Genomic DNA, 18,656 nt, shown 5'->3' on the forward strand with positions numbered 1-18,656 from the left:
ATACACTACAACACACATCAGTTCTTGAATACAGTTATAGTTATCTTTACTTCACTCTAGTGTGTTTCTTTTGCACCTCTGCACCTTGAACTAATGCACTTGTTGTACGTCGCTCTGGATAAGAGCGTCTGCTAAATGCCTGTAATGTAATGTAATAGTGAGCTACCACTACCACTGAGTCTCCAATTTTTGCAAAATGGTCAAACTGTATTCAAGAACTGGTGTGTGTTGTAGTGTATTATTATTATTTTATTGTGTCATTGTTGTATAAGGTAGGTTGTTGGGACTGACAATATTAACCATCCAGCCCAATACCTGTTAAATGATCACAGGGAGTTTCTTAGGATGAATAGCAAAAGAATTTGTATTATTGAATGTTCAAGGAAAACAGGCATTTGGAATTAAAATGTTTCAGCTCCAGGATGGTGATCCATAACTCCATTTTGGTTACTGCCAGTACTTGAGGTAGATATGTCATTGCTTGATAAAATACAACAAACCAACCCAGAAGAGTTAAGTATAACAGTGGGAAATTATATTTATCAAAATTGGGGTTCCTATTTATGCATTCTCAAAGATGATTCTAGTGGGAAAACTGCGCTTGGTATTTATATTCAGCAGCTTCAGACACCACAGGACGTGTACGCAGGATCAAATGTAATTTTTTAAAAATTCTGAGTTATTGGCATGAATCTGGACACTATGGTGGATAGAAGGGAATAGACCTAAGAGAGCTCTTTAATGCTCTGACTCTGCTGTTGCCCTCCTGGCTCTTAAGCAGAGTAGTTCCGAAGCTTGCTCAGATGTTGTGCTTGAGGTTTTATCCTGTGTATATAGAATAGAGAAGATGAGGTGTGATGTGGCCTTTTTATGGGTTCCAGGCCATGAGGGTATTAAAGGAAATTAAATGATAAAGTTGCCAAGGCAGAAAATACCATAGTAAATGTATCATTAGGAAAAATGGAACAATTTAATTAAAGAAAGGATTTAAAATGAGTAGCAAAAGCAATGGGAAATCGACGAGAGAGACACTTTTTCTCACATAGTCGGTCAAGAAAGGGTCTGTTATGGGAGAGATCGATCTGAAAATTAGGAAAATTAATTCGACTGAAAATTGTGGGTTTGGGAGTGGGCTGAAAACAATAGGGAAACACCCTGATGGTCGGTGTAAGTGTGGTACCCTGAAATCAGTTAAACATGGTTTGTTAGAATACAACAAATATAATGAGGAAAGAAGGCTAATATTTAAAGAGGTCTCAGACCAAGGTGCTTCTTCCTTTTCTGTTAAAACATTGCTCTTCTGGGATGGAAAGAATGGACAAGCAAATCAGATAATGATCCTGGAGATTCCACGCTCTACGAGGCTATATCCAAGGATTTAATGCGATAACTTATTCTGGATCCGAACAGTCGGAGGCAGTAATGCACTGCTAGGTGCTTTCTACCCCGAATATAAATATAATGAAGAAGAAGAACCGTGAACGAACTTCCGCTTTACCTCCCTATTGGATAATTATCCAGCTGTGTCTTGTGCATCATTTATGTATGCATACAATAGCTAACAAAAGGTGTATAGTTTATTCTAGCTGTGGTATTTGCATTTGGGGTTTTGTTGTCTCTTAACATGAGGACCCGAGAAGTGTCGATGCCAGTAAAGCAGGCCATTATTAAGCTGAAAAATGAGAAAAAATCGATCAGAGACATAGCCGAAACACTGGGTGTGTCAAAATCAACTGTTTGGAACATTATTAAGAAGCAAGAACGCACAGGTCAGCTCATCAACAGCAAATCATCTGGTAGGCCACGGAAGACGTCTGTGGTGGATGACCAAAAAATACTTTCAATTGTCAAGAAAAAGCCCTTTTCAACTGCCGAACAGATCAAGAACACTCTCCAGGATGTAGGTGTAGATGTGTCAAAGACTACCATAAGGAGAAGACTACACCAGCATAACTTCAGATGGTTCACCTCAAGATGCAAACCACTGGTAAGACTTAAGAACAGAATACGGTTTAAACGTTAGAATCTACATAGCTGCTAGCTACTTGGATAGTGACTGCACTAATTAGCCAGCTGGCTATTTTGGGATTCACAGTTTATGATCGCGCCAGTGCGAAGTAAAATACCTTTTTATGTCTGGTTTGTAAAAACGCAGAGAACAACGCCCCCTCTAGCTATAAACAATAGCTGATTGTGACTTCATCTTGTCAGCAAATGGTTACATCGGTTTTTTCCAGTTGGTTAGTTGAATTGTTTAGCGTTTATTCAACATGCTGAGGAAGAGTCTTGCTTGCTAAGGACGGCTAAATAAATTTGAACCTTACAGCAAATAAATGCTATAGCTAGATATCCGAATTACATAATCGGACCGTGCTCCCATCCATCTCCCACTGCCTTTTAAAAAACGTCTAATCTGCTAGCTAACTTGATTTTGCTTGCACTATATACTTAAGGCAGTAGGAGATCACAGATTAGCTATCAACCTCAGTTATTTTGCTTTTTAGCAGTAGTTACATGTAGGATTGTATGGTGCAAACGTAATAGCCTGTTATCTATAATAGTAGCTCAGTTAAGACCGCACGCACTAGGCATGTAGCACGACGCTGAAGTTTTCTCCAGATGTGCAGCTCCCGATTCGAAATGATTGTCATAGTCTTGGCAAACGCGCAAAGAAGATTGTGAGCATACAAACAGATTTAAGGTGAACGCGCTCTAAAAAAAAGAGCTACGACTCACAAAGTAGAAATTGAACAATGGTGGACATGCTGCCAAATATGTTTTTATTTTTAATTATGTATTTCAAAGGCTGCATTACGGTATCAGATACCCAAGTTTCACGCAAGGAACTGGCGCCGTAGGCTATGCATGGAAAATTGTGGTCACTCACTCACGGACGACCTTTCAGAGACGTTTTGTGGGACGCATGCGCAGGTGGTGCTTCATTTAGTGGAACGCATGCGCAGGTGGTACTGCACGACATTTTTAAACACAGCTGTATCGCCTAATGTTACTTTAGCTAACCCTAACATGTTCGCATTTCGCCTATTTTAGCTAACCTAGTTAGCGCGTACGGATTGCCTACTTTAGTTAACGTACCTAGTGTGTACTGATGCTATCCTGCACGCATGAGTAGGAGCTAAGGATACACAACTACAACCACCAATACAGATGTATGGACACACGGAGGACAACAAATAACGTTACAGATGTGAGGACGTGCCATAGCTAGCTAGCTATGTAGGTCGCCAAGTTGCGCGTGGGTCTGGATGGTTCCGTGCTTGTTCTCCCTAAAATCTAATTATCAACATTCTGTCTCATGTAATATGAGAGAACAGAAAGTAATATACATCTGCAATGGAGTGGATGGATTATTACTGCACCATTTTCAAATAATAACATTCCAAAGTGTCAAAATAAACCAATAGAATATATATTTAGTCAAAGTATTACTGTAGCGTTTTCCCATAATCCGACTCTAAACTTTATGTAATTCCAAAATTTTGAATTTGAATTTCTCCCAAAAATGTAAAGGTCTCATATTTGACACTTGGCCATGACACGTGATCTTGAAGTGGCTCTGCGGCACTGCAGCCGAGTCAAACTTCTGTTTCTTCAGTTTATGCTTTGCCCACTTGGATGATACTGATCCTGATCGTGTCCAGCAAGACAGCGAGTTAACCTTTCCAAATCAAACATTCTAGTAATCTAGAAGTTGAACTTGGACGATTAAAAACTGTCACCACCACAATTTTGTGCCACCAAGCAGAGAAATACGATGTAAGAATTTGTGAAATTTCATGTGACGGGGAAAAAAAACGTTATTAAACCTAAATTTTCACACACAGTTTTTGCTCATGAACAGTAATGTTGATTTTGTTTTGTTTTTTGTTTTTTGTTTTTGTGGTGCTTGGATGAGCCTCATTGCCTCAGATATAATTTGACCCATACCAGTGCCAACTGGCCGTAGGGCCTCTGTAGGGCAATGCGGAATTGCATTGGCGAGGATATGGGAGGGCTCAGCTGATTAGAGGTCCATGTTTCATCACTCTCTACTGACCCCTGCTGGTCGATCAGGGCACCTGTAGGCTGCATGTCAAAGCTGTACTGTACATGACCGGTCTTCCTCGGACATGTGGTGTCACTACTAGTGCTTTTTGCACCACAAACTACAGCTAAGCTCGCATAGAGTGAAGTCATAGGAAGAACTGTCATTTTTGATAATGTTACAGTAAAATTTTGCCTCGTTTGGGTTATAGCTATGACAGGACCTGCTCTGTCCTACCAAAGTGTCTGTGATTGCGTGTGTCCAAGCATGCTATAGCCTATGTATTGCATTTATCCATTCATAAAGGATCAATTTAAGTGCCATTCAGGACGCCATTGGAGTTATATTTAGACCACAGAATTATTCAGTAGACCATCAAAACAGAATAATACGATTAGCTATACCAACCATCGAGCTCTGTAGACCACTGAGCTAACCAGCTCTTGTCCTAGGTTTCAAAATGAATAATTCAGGCAAGACTTCTCAAGTCTGCTCTCACGCATCAAAACATTATCCAGAGTAACCATAAAATCACAGGAAAATAAGAGTAGAATAAAAGAACAATTATAAATGTTAGAAGTCTAAGGAAAATAAGAGTAAAAAAATGGGTTAGTATAAAAAAATAAGAGTAAGTGCTGCAGAGCCGAAATGATTGGCCCCAAATTTAGTTGTCAGACCTGATTTAAAAGAGCCCAGTGTTGGAGCCAAATGCATTCACTCAAAAAAATAGTTTTCAGTTAATCTGTCACACTCCTTCTGTATAGCCTACATCCCCTCTTGATAGGTCTGCGACCAATCTAAAGAAGAAACTTTGGTCTAAACCTCTGTTATAGAGCTCTATGTCTTGTGTGGGTGGGCTTTAGAGGGTCTCCATCGCAGAACCATGTAATTATAGATAAGCTATGCTCCTTTCATTGGTCTTATTACATGATGGCAAACTAGCAAACTGCGTGTGTGCGTGCATGAGTGTGTAAGAGAGACGGAGAGAGATTTCTATTTGACACTCTTCTCTCTTTAGGATAATATGACCTCCCTCCCTCAGGACCAAAGTGGGATGTCACTGCTCCAGGTAGGCTCTATGTTACAGCTAATTCAAGGCTGCTTTCTGAAATACATCTGTTGAAATGTCTGGCTAAGGTTAGATGCACTCTGTTTTAAAATTTTTGACCACAGAAAAGGTTTAGGCCTATCTCCTTTACATATGGATTTCACTACATGTATGTTATGGTGTGGCTGAGCTGTACAGTACATGCTTTGTGCTGCACTTGTAGTGAAAAGATCAGATTTTCTATAGACCTAGAGGTATTCAAAGTATCTAATTTAGTTCATTCTGATGTGGGATTACAATAGGCATGGCAATTGATTTATTTATTTATATATACTTGGTGGGATGTCACTAGAATTAGCCAGAACATGTTTGGGAACTTCACACACCCAGGCCCTCTCTCAGCTTTTAGGAGAGTACACAACTGTGAAGTGCAGTTTTATAATACTGGTGGAGCCACAAACACCAAAGAACATACAGCACAGATGGGAACAATAAATACAACGGTCAGGACATGGGACAGACTCATGACCTTTGAGTGGGGAACAAGGTACCCCCGACCAACACCCCTCGCCAGGACAGGATGTGTCGTGAGGTAAACGGGTGGCCAGGGCAAGGGGTGTTTACATGTCTGGAAAAGGTGGGAACCTGGATAAAAATGATACCTACATTCTGGACTGAAAGGATTCATTCTATGGGCATATGAATAAATGGGGATGATACGATAACTGTGGTGGACCGAGAATACCATTTTTTGTTTTTGTAGTGGAATTTTTCTTTAAGCTCAACATGATATTAGCTGTGTAACCAGCAACATTGCTATGTAAGCTGACTTGGTATTGTCCATGTTTGCAGGAGCAAGTTAGAAGAGAGATCTTGCAGAGGATGCAAACAAGGTTCAGCTCCATCATTGATAGTGAAACGATGGATTTGGAGGACCTCCTAAATGTGGCTCAACAAGAGCTTGCTCTGGCTACAGCGACATCCCATCACATTAACATCCCAGAGGAACTAGTCTGCAGTCTGCAGGAGCTGATCTGCAGACTCAGCCAGTCCATGCAATCTGTTGCAGAGGCACCAGCTAATCCCTCAGATATTGTATCTGTTACTTCGAACCATTCCCCTTCCCCTGAATGAATGTTTTCCATCCCACCCCCTTTTAAGTCAGCCTATGCTGATTTGCCAACATTCTGTCAAATTATGTCTACTATTCATATAATGTGCTTGTACTTGTAAATGCATAAACAAGTTTCTCATAAAACATTGTTTTTGTTAATAGGATGCCCTTTTTATTATTGTTCATGGACATTGTTTGGTCCCTTTTTTCATTTTCTATTTCAAGTGGCCAATCACAGTGCTGCCCACCAGAGGTGGGACTTTAAATGGATGACTGTTTCCTGTTACTGAACACTGATATTGATGAAGCCCTGATGGGCAAAACGTCTGTTCAATAAATCAGACTTTCTTGAATTTTGAGTGTGTACCTTGTTTTATGATGTGTGACTACATTGGTGAATGCACTTCCATCAAGGCCAAAGAAAAAATATTGTTTGGGGCCTACTTCCAGTTCTACAAATGATGTCCAAAGAACAGCAGCCACCACGTTTACAGAGAACGCATACTGTCAGAACTTGTCTACAGTGGTTTAAAAATAATAGCACAACTTTTTGGGAAATTCACTTTTTGACTCTTACCCATAATCAGACAAAAAGATTGATACCGGTTTATCCTTGTGCGTCCAGTATAAAAATTATTAGAAAATATCTGTTAACTAATTGGCCAACTGCTTTTTCAATTCTAGCTCTTAATTCAGCTGCCTCTAATACAAATCTTGTTTCTCAGTTTTTATTTTCATTTGTCAGAAACATGCAAGAGGCATCAGCTTGAGATACTGGCAGGTGTATTTCCGTCACTATATAGAGCTCCTGCTTCCATCTGCAGCCACTGATAAAGCCAATGCAGCATGCAGCCCATAGATGTTTAATATTGTACTGGACGCACAAGGGTGAAGTCAGTATCACCATATCGCTGGTGATCACGCTTTTAATTCTTATCTTTAGGCCAGAAGTTGGATGACCAAAAAAAAAAACTAGAGATGTGAAGTTGCATTGTGCGCAACATCCACATTTGTAGTTACCTGCTGGGATGTCATTAAAAAAAGTAATGATGCCAGATAGGAGGTGTATTTGCTTTAACAAGCATGTCTCTTAAATTGGGAGGGGGGGATCCTAAGCAAGGGTTGGAGCTGACAATATACCAGTGTTGGACTAAAGCATTCATTTTGACTAATATTGCAAAACCTATTGGCCAAATCATCAGCACACCCTGTAATGGTCTACAGTACCATAGATCCTCAGAATGCTATTGAACTGACATGCAGGAAGACGCTTTTTGAATGGAAATGAATAAAGGAATTATTTTGACTTCCCAAAAATATGTATCTCTGTGCAATCTGCATCACCTCGACAGAATTCCCTTATTTTAATGACAATACCCTCCATTTTTAGGCCCAGGGAAATGTTTAGATCTGTGGGGACCTAAATGCCAAGACTGGTGAAGAGCCAGACTTCACCAGCACACAATAAACAAATATATAACCTTCAACAATATGTTCTTTCCTATTTATTTCCCTAAGAACAACTACGGCAAAACCATGAACACCAATGGAAGACAAATTCTGCAGCATTGGTGTGCCATGGTTCTGTATATCATCAATGGTAGGTAAAGGCAGGACTCTTTTGGGCGGTACACCTACAGCTCAACTCTTGGCAGTAGACTATGCAATTGCAGATTTTGATCCAGTCTCTGTAAGATCATTAACAGTCAAGCCACTAACCCCTCTGTCTGATCACTGTCAAATTACAGTGTATCTAAAAATACAGAAACAAACAATATGCATACACTGCCCAGAAAGCTGTATAATAGTAAGCAATCCTACAGATGGGGCCAAAATAGCAGAGGAATACCTGAAACTTTCTCTACAACAAGGTTTACACCTACTATATTGTGAAGATGTGTAGACCAGAATGGAATCCAAGAGAGATCAGATTTTTGATTTTCCAATTGCCTGTAGCCAATAAACATATTTGACAATTTGGCATATATATCTAGTTTGATTTAATTGAAGAAGTACTCAAAAGGATGATGAAAAAAATTATTTCTTTTATGTGTTATTTTACAAACCAGTTATACAAAGAAATACCCCAAATAATACCACACTGGATAGTTGTATCAAACACTATTTATGTTTATCTAGATATTTGTCACATCTGCAATAATTTCAATAAAAGTATTCAAATCCCGTTCATTTCTTTGTGAGCATTTTGAGAATGTTAGCTACAATGAGACATTTTTTAGTTATTTCCAACTTTTTTGTATTGAAAAGTAGCCTATAACACACAAAAAGTAACACAAAATATGGTGTCCTTAACTAGACAGGGAAGTGTTATTTCTTTTAAAAAATAAAAAAAAAATGTTTTTAGCATGTTTTGAGAGTATGTGTTTTCTGTGCATGACTTATTGAAGGACAAAGACAGAGGCTGCCATTTTGTCCAAAGCTCTGCATTTGACATTTTAAGCTCTCTTCACATTGCCTGGCTGACTGACGGTGTTTTTCCACATTTTTTTTATTGAAAGTAATGAATGAAGAATATTCAAAACTGGATAGAAAAAAGGCGATTCACATTTCTCTCAAGCGCAAACACGTGAAAGCACACCAATGTCACATGCGGGTACACAAAGAACGCTCAGTCTGTCATCTCCTCAAAAACCTTTTCACTTGTTTTAATCAAGTTGCTGCCAGACAAGAACAGTGACGTTCTTGAAAGAAAAATATTTATGCTGGTCCTTGAGTCTCTCCCACTCGATCAGTTGTCCTTGGTAACTTCGTAGCAGAAGCTTTGGGACTTTAAAAAGTAAACTGTTAACCCTGTGCTCACTGGTCTCTGGACAATATCACTGACCCTTAATATGAAAGTTTAAATCTTCTCCTCTTGTCTGCATGGGTTTCCTCTGGTTTTATCCTACAATGCAAAGACCTTTAGGTTAGGAGTTTAAATCGATCAGAGGTATGAGTGTCCATGCCCTCTCCAGGATGTACTCCTACCTCTCACCCAGTGCATGCTGGGATATGCTCCACCACTGTCAGCCTGAATAAGTGGGTTAGTGGAAGGATGGACACTATGGTTGCACCTTTCAAATAAGGCATCAGTAGTGAGAGACCTGTAGCACCCTGTAGGATACAAAGGTATGCCCTTTCAGTCTTCCTGAATGTAATATACAGTGAAGGTTTCTCATGCAGATGTAACTAGTTGTCTCACTGTCTCAAAGTTATGAGTTTTTGTTTACGCCCTCAGTTATACCATGGAAAGATGTTTTAATTTCTTTATGTTTTCGGATTTTACTTCCAAAACATCTGTAGGGGATTCCTGCTCTGCTTCCTGTGATTCACTATATCAGATGCAGTATTCGGGTGTCATGGTATGCTTTGTCCAACATCGGCTCAGCCTGTGGTCCCAGACGGTACCGAAGATTTGCCTCGGGTTTCCTGGCTGTCCATATATGGACCCAGTTTCCCCTACAGTTAGTGCCATAAAACCAGCCACTGTTTGCAGAAATTTATCTCTGAATTTACAACCACATCATGTAGAAACAGTGTGTGCCATTCAGCTGTTGTTGCAACAGTCAATCATTCATCACAAAGCCGGAAGCAGCAGCCTGGCTGTGAGGTGCTGTTTTATCGGTGGCTTGAAATTTCGAAATTGCCCCCCAATCAGTCTTGATTCTGAAGAGGAAGACCATGCATGCTTTCACTTTGATAATGAAATATTTTCAGGACTCAGTTGATGTAAAGGCCTCAGTAAAGTGGTTAAAAGTAGGTGACTGATTAATCAGGGAAAAAATATGAGTTTTCTACAGTAAGAATATTTGTAATTAAAAACATAGAAATTCTTTACAGCATGAAAAGCAAGTCTGGGAGATCATTGGCTATCGGGTCATCACTGAAGCTGAAATGTCAATTTAGTCATTTGAAAGCATGATGTAAAATGCAATATCGAAGTCTCTAAACCATACAGAGATAAAAACAACAGAAATACCTGACTGGAGTTTTAAAATTTGTATAAATTAACATGTTAATATGGGGATACACAAACAGTAAGAGCGTGCTGTCACCTCAAAAGGGGTAACCACTTGAGCCCTAATTTGCAAGATGTTTTCCTGTCAACATTGTTGTCCAATGTGTTCCTATTTCCTGACCGGCCACATCAATCCTATCATCCCGATTTCTAAACTCGGGCTTCAAACTGTAAACACAGCACGTAATCCAATAGACTGGAATCCAGAGCTGCGCGAGACCACATTTGTGTGTAACACTAACAAAGTCCTACAGGTTTTGTTTTCCAAACTATACTTCAGGGAAATTGTAATTATTTATGCATTGCTGTCCTGGGCAACAAAGATTCCTTTGCCTTTCTTTACAGTCTTGAATTACATAATTGGATGAAGAAAGTTTAATTAACAGTTTAGTGTGCCAAGAAGAATATATGATGCTCAGAGGTTCAGACGAGCTAAGATTATCAGCTGACTGCCAACCTACATGCAAAGCACTAGTGACCTGGTTACTCCTTATAACAAATGACCTGTTAATCTCACCCAACCAACATTTTTGAGGAAACAGATTCTTCAAAAAAGAAAAATCAAGGGCATAACACATTTTCAGAAGTTTAACATTATTCAAATATCTTTGTTGGAAAAAAAAAAATTCTCCCCATCTTCCATTTCTTCTCTCAGTGATGTGGGAAAAGAACCTTTAGAGTCACATGAAAATGTGACTGGCTGCATCTCCAATAAGGGGCAAGGGGAATTCTCCCAACCAGGTGTCCAGTTTACCCCATGTTGCCTCCACATGATACCCAAAATATACTGACGGGCAGCACTGACAGCCTCAAACAAATACGGTATGGAATTCCACTACTTGTGTACGGATTCCAAACTTGATTTATTTTATGTTAAAACCATCTGCATTTGGCCCACATTTCTGCTTCAGTCTTAGGCATGCAGCTTAACACCACTGACCCGAGAAAGTGCTTTGCTTAAGACTTCCTAGCTTTGCCAGGAAGTAGCAGGCTGCAATAAACAGAGCTCACATTCCCAGTAGCTAAACTATGATGCTGGCTAGAGGAAAATTTAAGAATAATTTTACATCCTTACACCCATCAAAGTGCTGACAACTTTCTTAAATAAAATGTAATTTATTTGATGGTTAAACATAATTTCATACACTTTTGACAACAATGACAAAAATATGACCGTAAACATTCCAAAACAGAATTCATTAAAAATGACAATTGTTTAATGTGTCCATCCAATACAGTCTTTGTAGACACCAGTGATTTAAGCTTTTCCAAATGAAGGCTGACCGTCAAACTTGGGGAGTGGTTTTTTCCTCTGTTGTCAGATGTGGGCGGGGCCTGGCGCGGAAGGGACCTCCCCCTCAGTGGTGGCGCTCTGGAGGGCGAATGTGACGTGGGTCCTCGCTCTGTCCAGGTAGGCGTCAGAGAAGGAGGGGACCTTGCCCGAATAGTGTCTCCACTGCATGAGCTCGGACATGGTAAGGTGCTTCTGCGAGCTGCGTCTGTCACCACGGCGACCCAGCTGACAGGGCCTCTCCTCCACGGGTCTCGCCTCCTCAACCGCACCTGCAAGTGGGCAACAACAACTCTAATAACACAAATTATCCTGGTCTCCAAACAAATACAGTGAATGGCTCCTAACTGAGATAAGCGGTTTAATCTAGAAAGCCTAGCCATGTAGGCCAATATGCATCACATGACCCAATTTATGATGAGAGCGTTGCTCTGAAAGAGTATCTCACTCATCTTACAATTATCATTTAACATTAATCTTCATGAAGGACTTGAAAGCAGTCATGTGTTATAAGTTCTACATTCTATAGATAAACAGCCCTGAGGAAGCAGATTTCATAAAGGCTTTATACAGAAATAATGCATGTCAATTAAAAAATGCTTTTCTGCCAATTCAAAATGTTGAATATGAACACCAAACATTTTCCCTGGGATTTATTCTAGGACAAAACCACCCATGGTGTCTTATTACTGTGTTATGAAGGAAATACATGTTGTTATTTATGGTTCCTGCAGAGAAGGGCTGCATTGTGTTTCAGGCAGAGATCCCCGTAGGTGGGCCGGCCACAGGGGGGTATGGAGGGACTGAGGCGAGGGGCGTGAGGTACGGTGTGAGGGTTGGGGAGCAGTGGAAGAGGGCTGGGGAAGGGGAGGGGGGGGGGTACTCAAGTTTACCCGGCTGACTGCCGTCGCCGTGGCAGCTGCAGCTCAGCAGGTCGTGGGTCACGCAGTCCGAGTCCTCGTGCAGGGTGAAGAGGTCGCGCAGCTCCTCGCTGGAGAAGCTGATGTGCTCGGCCCGTTTGGACAGGTCCACCACCGCGCCCGAGAGACCCTGCTTACTCACCTGCCTCTGGTAGATCTTCTCCTCTATGGTGCCTACAAGACCGCAGGCAAAAAAATAAAAGAAGGTCAGCCAATCAGCCTGTTAATTAAGCGCTCCAGGGTGTGGATGTGCCCTGGGGTCAGTTTCAGAATCCTGACTGTTCCGGTACTGCCTGTGACTGGCAGGGTTTTACGTAGCGGGGCAAACATCTCCCAGGGAGGATTCAGGAATTTAGATGGCAAGCTGGCTGCACACTGGAGCCCAGCCAGCCTGCTGCGCATGCAGTGTGCTCCTGCAATGCAACGACTGCGCAGCTCTGCTAACCGGCTGCAGAGGGAAAACGAGCGGCACGGCCTTAGGAAAAGACTGCCAGCAATCTCCCTGCCAGACACCCTGGCCCTTAACCCCAACCCTAACGTTAGCAATAATCTACAAAAAGTGCACATTCACTTCACGTCAGGCTTAGCAGTCTAAGCTGTATATAGTGACCCTGCCTCCCGCGTCCCTCTGCGAGTCCTGCGTTCTCGGGACGGCTGCCAACTGGCCCTGCTGAGCTTGTGGGCGGGGCGTTACGCGCTTTTGACAGGCAAGCAGAAGCGGAGCGGTCAAAGGAGCAGCAGCTCCGCGCGTTCAGCTAATCCGCACACACTTGTGCGCTTCTAACCCGTTTAAGTGGCATCGACGGTGTGCTGGAACGCACGCATCCGCGCGCGCACACCCACACTGACATGCGCTGCCTGAATCAGCGCCTCAGTCTCCCACGGCGAGCAGGACGCTCTGAAGACCTTAAAACACTGTCTAACAGGGTGATGTTTGGACAGGCGCTGTACAGTCCCAGCACTGATTCGTTTGTGTTACCGAGGCCCTGCGCTGGGGGGTGCGGCTCTGACCTGCGGTAAGGAAGCGGTAGATGTGGACGGTCTTCTTCTGTCCGTCTCTCCACACTCTGGCCATCGCCTGCGGAGGGATTAAACTTAATTTAAGTTAAACAGAATTAAACTGCAGTAAAGCTCTGTTCACAGCCTGTCAATCATCTGACGGGCACACTGTCACCCGTTAATCATCCTCTGTCCTGATCCTTCTTGACCTGTCTGTAGCATTCGACACGGTCAACCACAAAATACTCCTCTCCACCTTGGCTGGAGATGGGCATTGCTGGGACTGCTCTGTCTTGGTTCGCTTCCTATCTTGCAGATAGGTCCTACCAGGTCACCTGGATGGGGTCTGCCTCTGCTTCTCATCCCCTTGTTACGGGAGTACCGCAGGAATCTGTACTGGGCCCTCTGCTGTTCTCCACATACACCAAATCTCCTGGTTCAGCTATTAATTCACACGGTTTCTCCTATCATTATGCAGATGAGACGCAACTCTTCTTTTCTTTCCCCCCCTCTGCCTCACAGGTCGATGATAAGATATCTTCCTGCCTGGCTGACATCTCTACCTGGATGGCCAGCCACCACCTGAAGCTCAACCTCAACAAAACTGAGCTGCTCTTCTTCCCATACAAGACCTCCTTACTACGTGAGCTCTCAATCACGGTTGATGGCACCACAGTGACTGCCTCTCATCCTGCAAAGAGCCTGGGGGTGGTCCTGGATGACCAACTGGACCTCAAGGAGCACATCAAGGCAACATCAAGGTCCTGCAGATTCCTTCTGTACAACATCAGAAGGATTCGACCATACCTGACGACGCACTCCACCCAGCTGCTCGTCCAGGCTATGGTGACCTCTCGCCTTGATTACTGCCTTTCTCCTTGCAAGCCTGCCAGCTTGTGCCATACAGCCACTACAGATGACTCAGAATGCCGCTGCCCGACTCATCTACAATCTTCCCAAATTCTCCCACGTCACTCCTCTGCTGCGATCACTCCACTGGCTACCGATCGCTGCCAGGATCCGGTTCAAAGCCCTGACCCTTGCCTACACTGCAGCCAACAGGACAGCACCCATCTACTTGCAGGACACAATTCGATCCTATATAGGCTACCTGTTCGACCACTCCGCTCTGCATCAGCAGGGCGCCTTGTACCCCCTCCCACCCGAGTAAAGGGATCACAGAGCTTCTCCACCCTAGCTCCCCAGTGGTGGAACGAACTCCCTGTCCCTCTTCGAACCTCTCCCTCACACCCATCTTCCGCCGTGGCCTGAAGACTCATCTCTTCAGACTATACCTGGACTAACTACCACCACTCAGTATATTTCACTCTAAATCCACCCCACCCCCCCTTTTCATGACACTCGTTACATGTTCCCCCATCCCAGCACTTTTTGGTAATTTGTATTCGTCCTAATATTGTAGCTTATTCTTCTGCCTAGTTGGCTTTGCAGAGGTTAGGTCAGAATAGTGTTCACTGTGTAAACTAAACTGTGTTCTTGGCTAGAAATAGCTGTACAAAATAAGTATTGTATCTTATTGAACCTGTGTTTTGTAGTTGTCCATGACCATGAAATGCACTTTTGTATGTCGCTTTGGATAAAAGCGTCTGCCAAATAAATGTAATGTAATGTAATGTAATCCCGCAACATTGTCCGATTCCTACAGACCACGCGCAAATCAAATACGCCACCAAAATCAGCAACTCACCCCCCACTAAGGATAACATGGCCTAGAAGAAATGCAGCATATTAATGTAACCCATGTTCTGTTGGCAAAATGAATTAAGATTATATTTCAGAAATCAGTTGAGCATAATAAATAAATAATATTACAGTTAATTAATTATTATTTCCTTTTAGTTAAATGTTCACAGCACCACAGATGGACGCCTATCAATCATCCAGCAGTAACACTGACTGACTGCTGTCAATCATCCAAAAATAACATCAAGTGAAAATAGCACAGAATGAATCCTGTAAATCACCCCGTTGCATGCGTGTCACAACACCCCTGACTACCCCCACTATGATCTCACCTCTGTGCCTCCAACACTCCCCCCTGGAGCCCCTGACAGCCCCCACACCAAGCCCCCCCCCCCCCCCCCCACCCAGGCAGTGTCAGATGAGAGAGAGGTGCCATTCAGAGACAGAGAGGGGAGAGGGGGGCACTGAGTCACAGCACACTGTCAGTGTGTGGGTCTGTCCATCACTTCAGACTCCGTGTCAGAGGCACTCCCACACAGGCCGAGACTCCACGGGGTGGTGCACCACTCTGTTTCCTCACTTTAGCCGCTGTGTAACAGAAACAGTAGCCCGTGTCACTTGCATGCTGGTGCTGCTGTACATACGCACAGTCAGGGGAGACATGGCTCCTGCAGAACTGCAGAAGCAGCGATGGGTGTGTAATTAGAACAGCATCACCGCAGTGTGAGGCTGTCAGTGTCATGGCTGTAAAAAATTCCTCTTCCCTTGGGTACTGAACAGTCACAGTCTTGACTTAACGCATGTGCGCGACATTTTGTTTATGTAAATTTTTTAGTGTGAAACTTAAATTCAAAACTCCCCCCCGATGACTGGTAATGTGAATTTTGTTCAACGAGAAATTATGGCCAGTTAACCACTGGTTATATTTTTCTGCTGTGCCGAAAATGTACTGAACCGCAAACTCAAAACTGAGTTATGTACCGAAACAAAACGTCTGCATACCATTTCACCCCTATTGGACACCCATTAAGCCCAATCTGGACTACATTACATTACATTACAGGCATTTGGCAGACGCTCTTATCCAGAGCGACGTACAACAAAGTGTATAACCATAACCAGGAACAAGTATGACGAAACCCCTAGAGAGAAGTACCGGTCCAAGTGCAGGGAACAACCGCATAGTTGTCATATTTTCAGTATGGCATATTTTCATATTTCATGATATTTCTTCAACTAGTATTTAGTATAAGTTTATACATTATAGTCAGAGAGAGTGAGAGATTAATCTCCCATTAAGTGCGAGAATACTCTTTCACTTTGACACTTTCACACAAAGTTTTTCATAAATATATTGTAGTCATTTTTATCATCTGTTCAGATAAAGAAAAAAAACTGATTTATGGTTCTTACCCATTATTGTCTGAAGGCTGTTTTGCAGCTGGTATTAATGCCCCAGAATGCAGGGAATTAATTTTAAGGTGCAAAAGCCTGCCCCCCAACCCCCCGCCTGCGTGTCCACTTTAAAGACATGAGGGCTTGAGCACCACTCTGTTAAAAAACTCTGGGGAGAACCCTGCTTCTCTTCATTATCTCTGAGCGGCATGTAGCCCAACTTCAGACCATTAACACTGATCCCCTGCCAGAGCACACATTTATGTAAATCATTATTAACACGCTGAAAGATTAAAAAGAATTAGTCACAACACAAATCACAGCCCAGGCAACAGATTACATGCTGCCAGAATGTGATTTTAAATGCAAATGTCAAATTTGATTGAGTAAGTGTGAAGTCTTCTGGGCCCTGGTTTTGCATTCAAGACAGGGGAGCTATCAGGCCACCTGACCAGCGGCGCCATCTGCTGGATACTGCCTGTACTGTCAGGCTCCAGTGTGAATTTACAGCAGGATTACAGTGCTTTGTGTTGGAGTGATAAGACAACCGTCATTTAAACAAAGAAAAGTCACAATCTTTCATACTGTTTACCAACCGCAATCCAACTTCAACACCTACATTAGAAACGACCGTTTAAGAGTGTTGGAAACATTTGCAGTTTCAAAAGTGTTTAGGCAAGTTTCTGATATGAAAAAATGTTTTTTGGAATGCTGAAACCAGACATTTTCTCTAATCTTTATCGGTTTCCAGAGCAGAACATCTCCAGATCCATTCGTCTCACTTGCTTGGGCCCCCTGCACCAAATTATTTATCCACGGTAATGCATCCATCTTGCACCAGGACCTTCCAGGGCCATTTAAAAAGATTTTTTAGACTTATTTGTACAGCTATGTGACTTAAGTAAAAGTTGACAGGACACATATTTGATTCAAAATTCCTGCCTTCATGTTGAATGGCAATGCTACAACACTTTGTTTTTTCTGTAGCTGTACAAGTCCTGCACACTTTCAGCCATTTTCAAAACCTTAACCTTTCCACTTAAAAAATACAAAACAAACACCACTTTCAAGGTTTTCAAAGACCCAGAGAAACCATTTTGTTTAGCAGGTAGACACTGATCAAGGATCAGTGTCTGTGGCGGGATCAAACCCATCTTTCTCAGGCCGCGACTTCCCTCCTCGCTCTCACTGCTGCCCCGCCCACCAGCCTCACCTGCATGTCATTGGCCGGGTTCCAGTCAACGTCGTATAGGACCAGATGGGAGGCGCCGACCAGGTTGAGCCCCACGCCCCCGGCCTTGGAGCTGAGCAGGAAGACGAAGTCCGTGGCGAACCTGCCGTTGAACCGGTCCACCAGCTTCTGCCTCTGGGCCACCGGCGTCTGTCCGTCCAGCCGGCAGCAGCTGTAGCCCAGGTGAGAGCACATGTCCCCCAGCAGGTCCAGGGTCTGGGTGTAGTTGGACACCAGCACCACCCTAAAGGTCGACATCAGGGACAACGGGTCTATGTGACTATAGGAGAGACCAGTCTAACCACACTCCATGGTCTGGGACAAGAGCAAGCTTGATAGAGGCTGACAAATCGACAAAATTCAGCAACCACAACAACATCACCACAATATTACAGGCTCCATAAACGAGAGAACGAGTAGCTCCCTGAAAACATTTTCACAATATCAACAATAAATACCTGTAATTAAGTTCAAATACAAAATGTCTTAGGAGATTACCCTAAATCTTAATTTTACACTTAAGACCTGTTGGGTACTATCTTTTAAATTGGGGGCCTTTTTGGCAGACAAAGTACAGTATCTGAAATTTACAAAAATGTAACAAATATGACTCAAAGGATAAAAGCACCTCGGCCAAACATATCAGCCTGGAGTCAGACAGTACTGCAGATCCGGGGTGGCCAGCCCTGGTCCCGGTGATCTGCAGGGTCAGTGGGGCTTATCTGTTACTCAGAAGTTTACTCACTTAGAGCAGCTGCTCACAGTTAACCCACCTCACCTGGACTCTTAGGTCTGAACTGGATGCTGATTTTTAAGTGAAAATAAAATCCATCCACCCTGCGATCACTCCAGAAGCAGGGTGTGTCCTCCTTGGTAAAGACAGCAGTAAAA

The 18,656-nt window shown here is 42.9% G+C and overlaps 2 protein-coding genes across 3 annotated transcripts in view; one reads left to right on the top strand and one right to left on the bottom strand.

The window, feature by feature from the left end:
* Nucleotides 1-1,425: 1,425 nt before the first annotated feature.
* LOC118218166 lies at nt 1,426-6,560 on the top strand. Its single transcript, XM_035400662.1, has 3 exons — nt 1,426-1,987; nt 5,064-5,114; nt 5,946-6,560. The coding sequence occupies exons 1-3, from the start codon at nt 1,625-1,627 to the stop codon at nt 6,225-6,227; spliced, it is 696 nt and encodes a 231-aa protein (XP_035256553.1). The 5' UTR covers nt 1,426-1,624; the 3' UTR covers nt 6,228-6,560.
* A 4,843-nt stretch (nt 6,561-11,403) lies between these two features.
* rad54b (RAD54 homolog B) overlaps nt 11,404-18,656 on the bottom strand; it is a 30,009-nt gene continuing 22,756 nt past the window's right edge. For both annotated transcript variants that reach the window (XM_035384036.1, XM_035384026.1), the window contains exons 12-15: nt 17,748-18,009; nt 13,448-13,514; nt 12,410-12,610; nt 11,404-11,788 (exon numbers count right to left, since the gene is read on the bottom strand). In XM_035384036.1, coding sequence (XP_035239927.1) covers nt 11,544-11,788; nt 12,410-12,610; nt 13,448-13,514; nt 17,748-18,009 — 775 coding nt within the window. In that variant the 3' untranslated portion in view covers nt 11,404-11,543. The remainder of the gene's footprint in view (nt 11,789-12,409; nt 12,611-13,447; nt 13,515-17,747; nt 18,010-18,656) is intronic.

This window comes from Anguilla anguilla, chromosome 1, assembly GCF_013347855.1.
Source record: "Anguilla anguilla isolate fAngAng1 chromosome 1, fAngAng1.pri, whole genome shotgun sequence".
Taxonomy (NCBI): domain Eukaryota; kingdom Metazoa; phylum Chordata; class Actinopteri; order Anguilliformes; family Anguillidae; genus Anguilla; species Anguilla anguilla.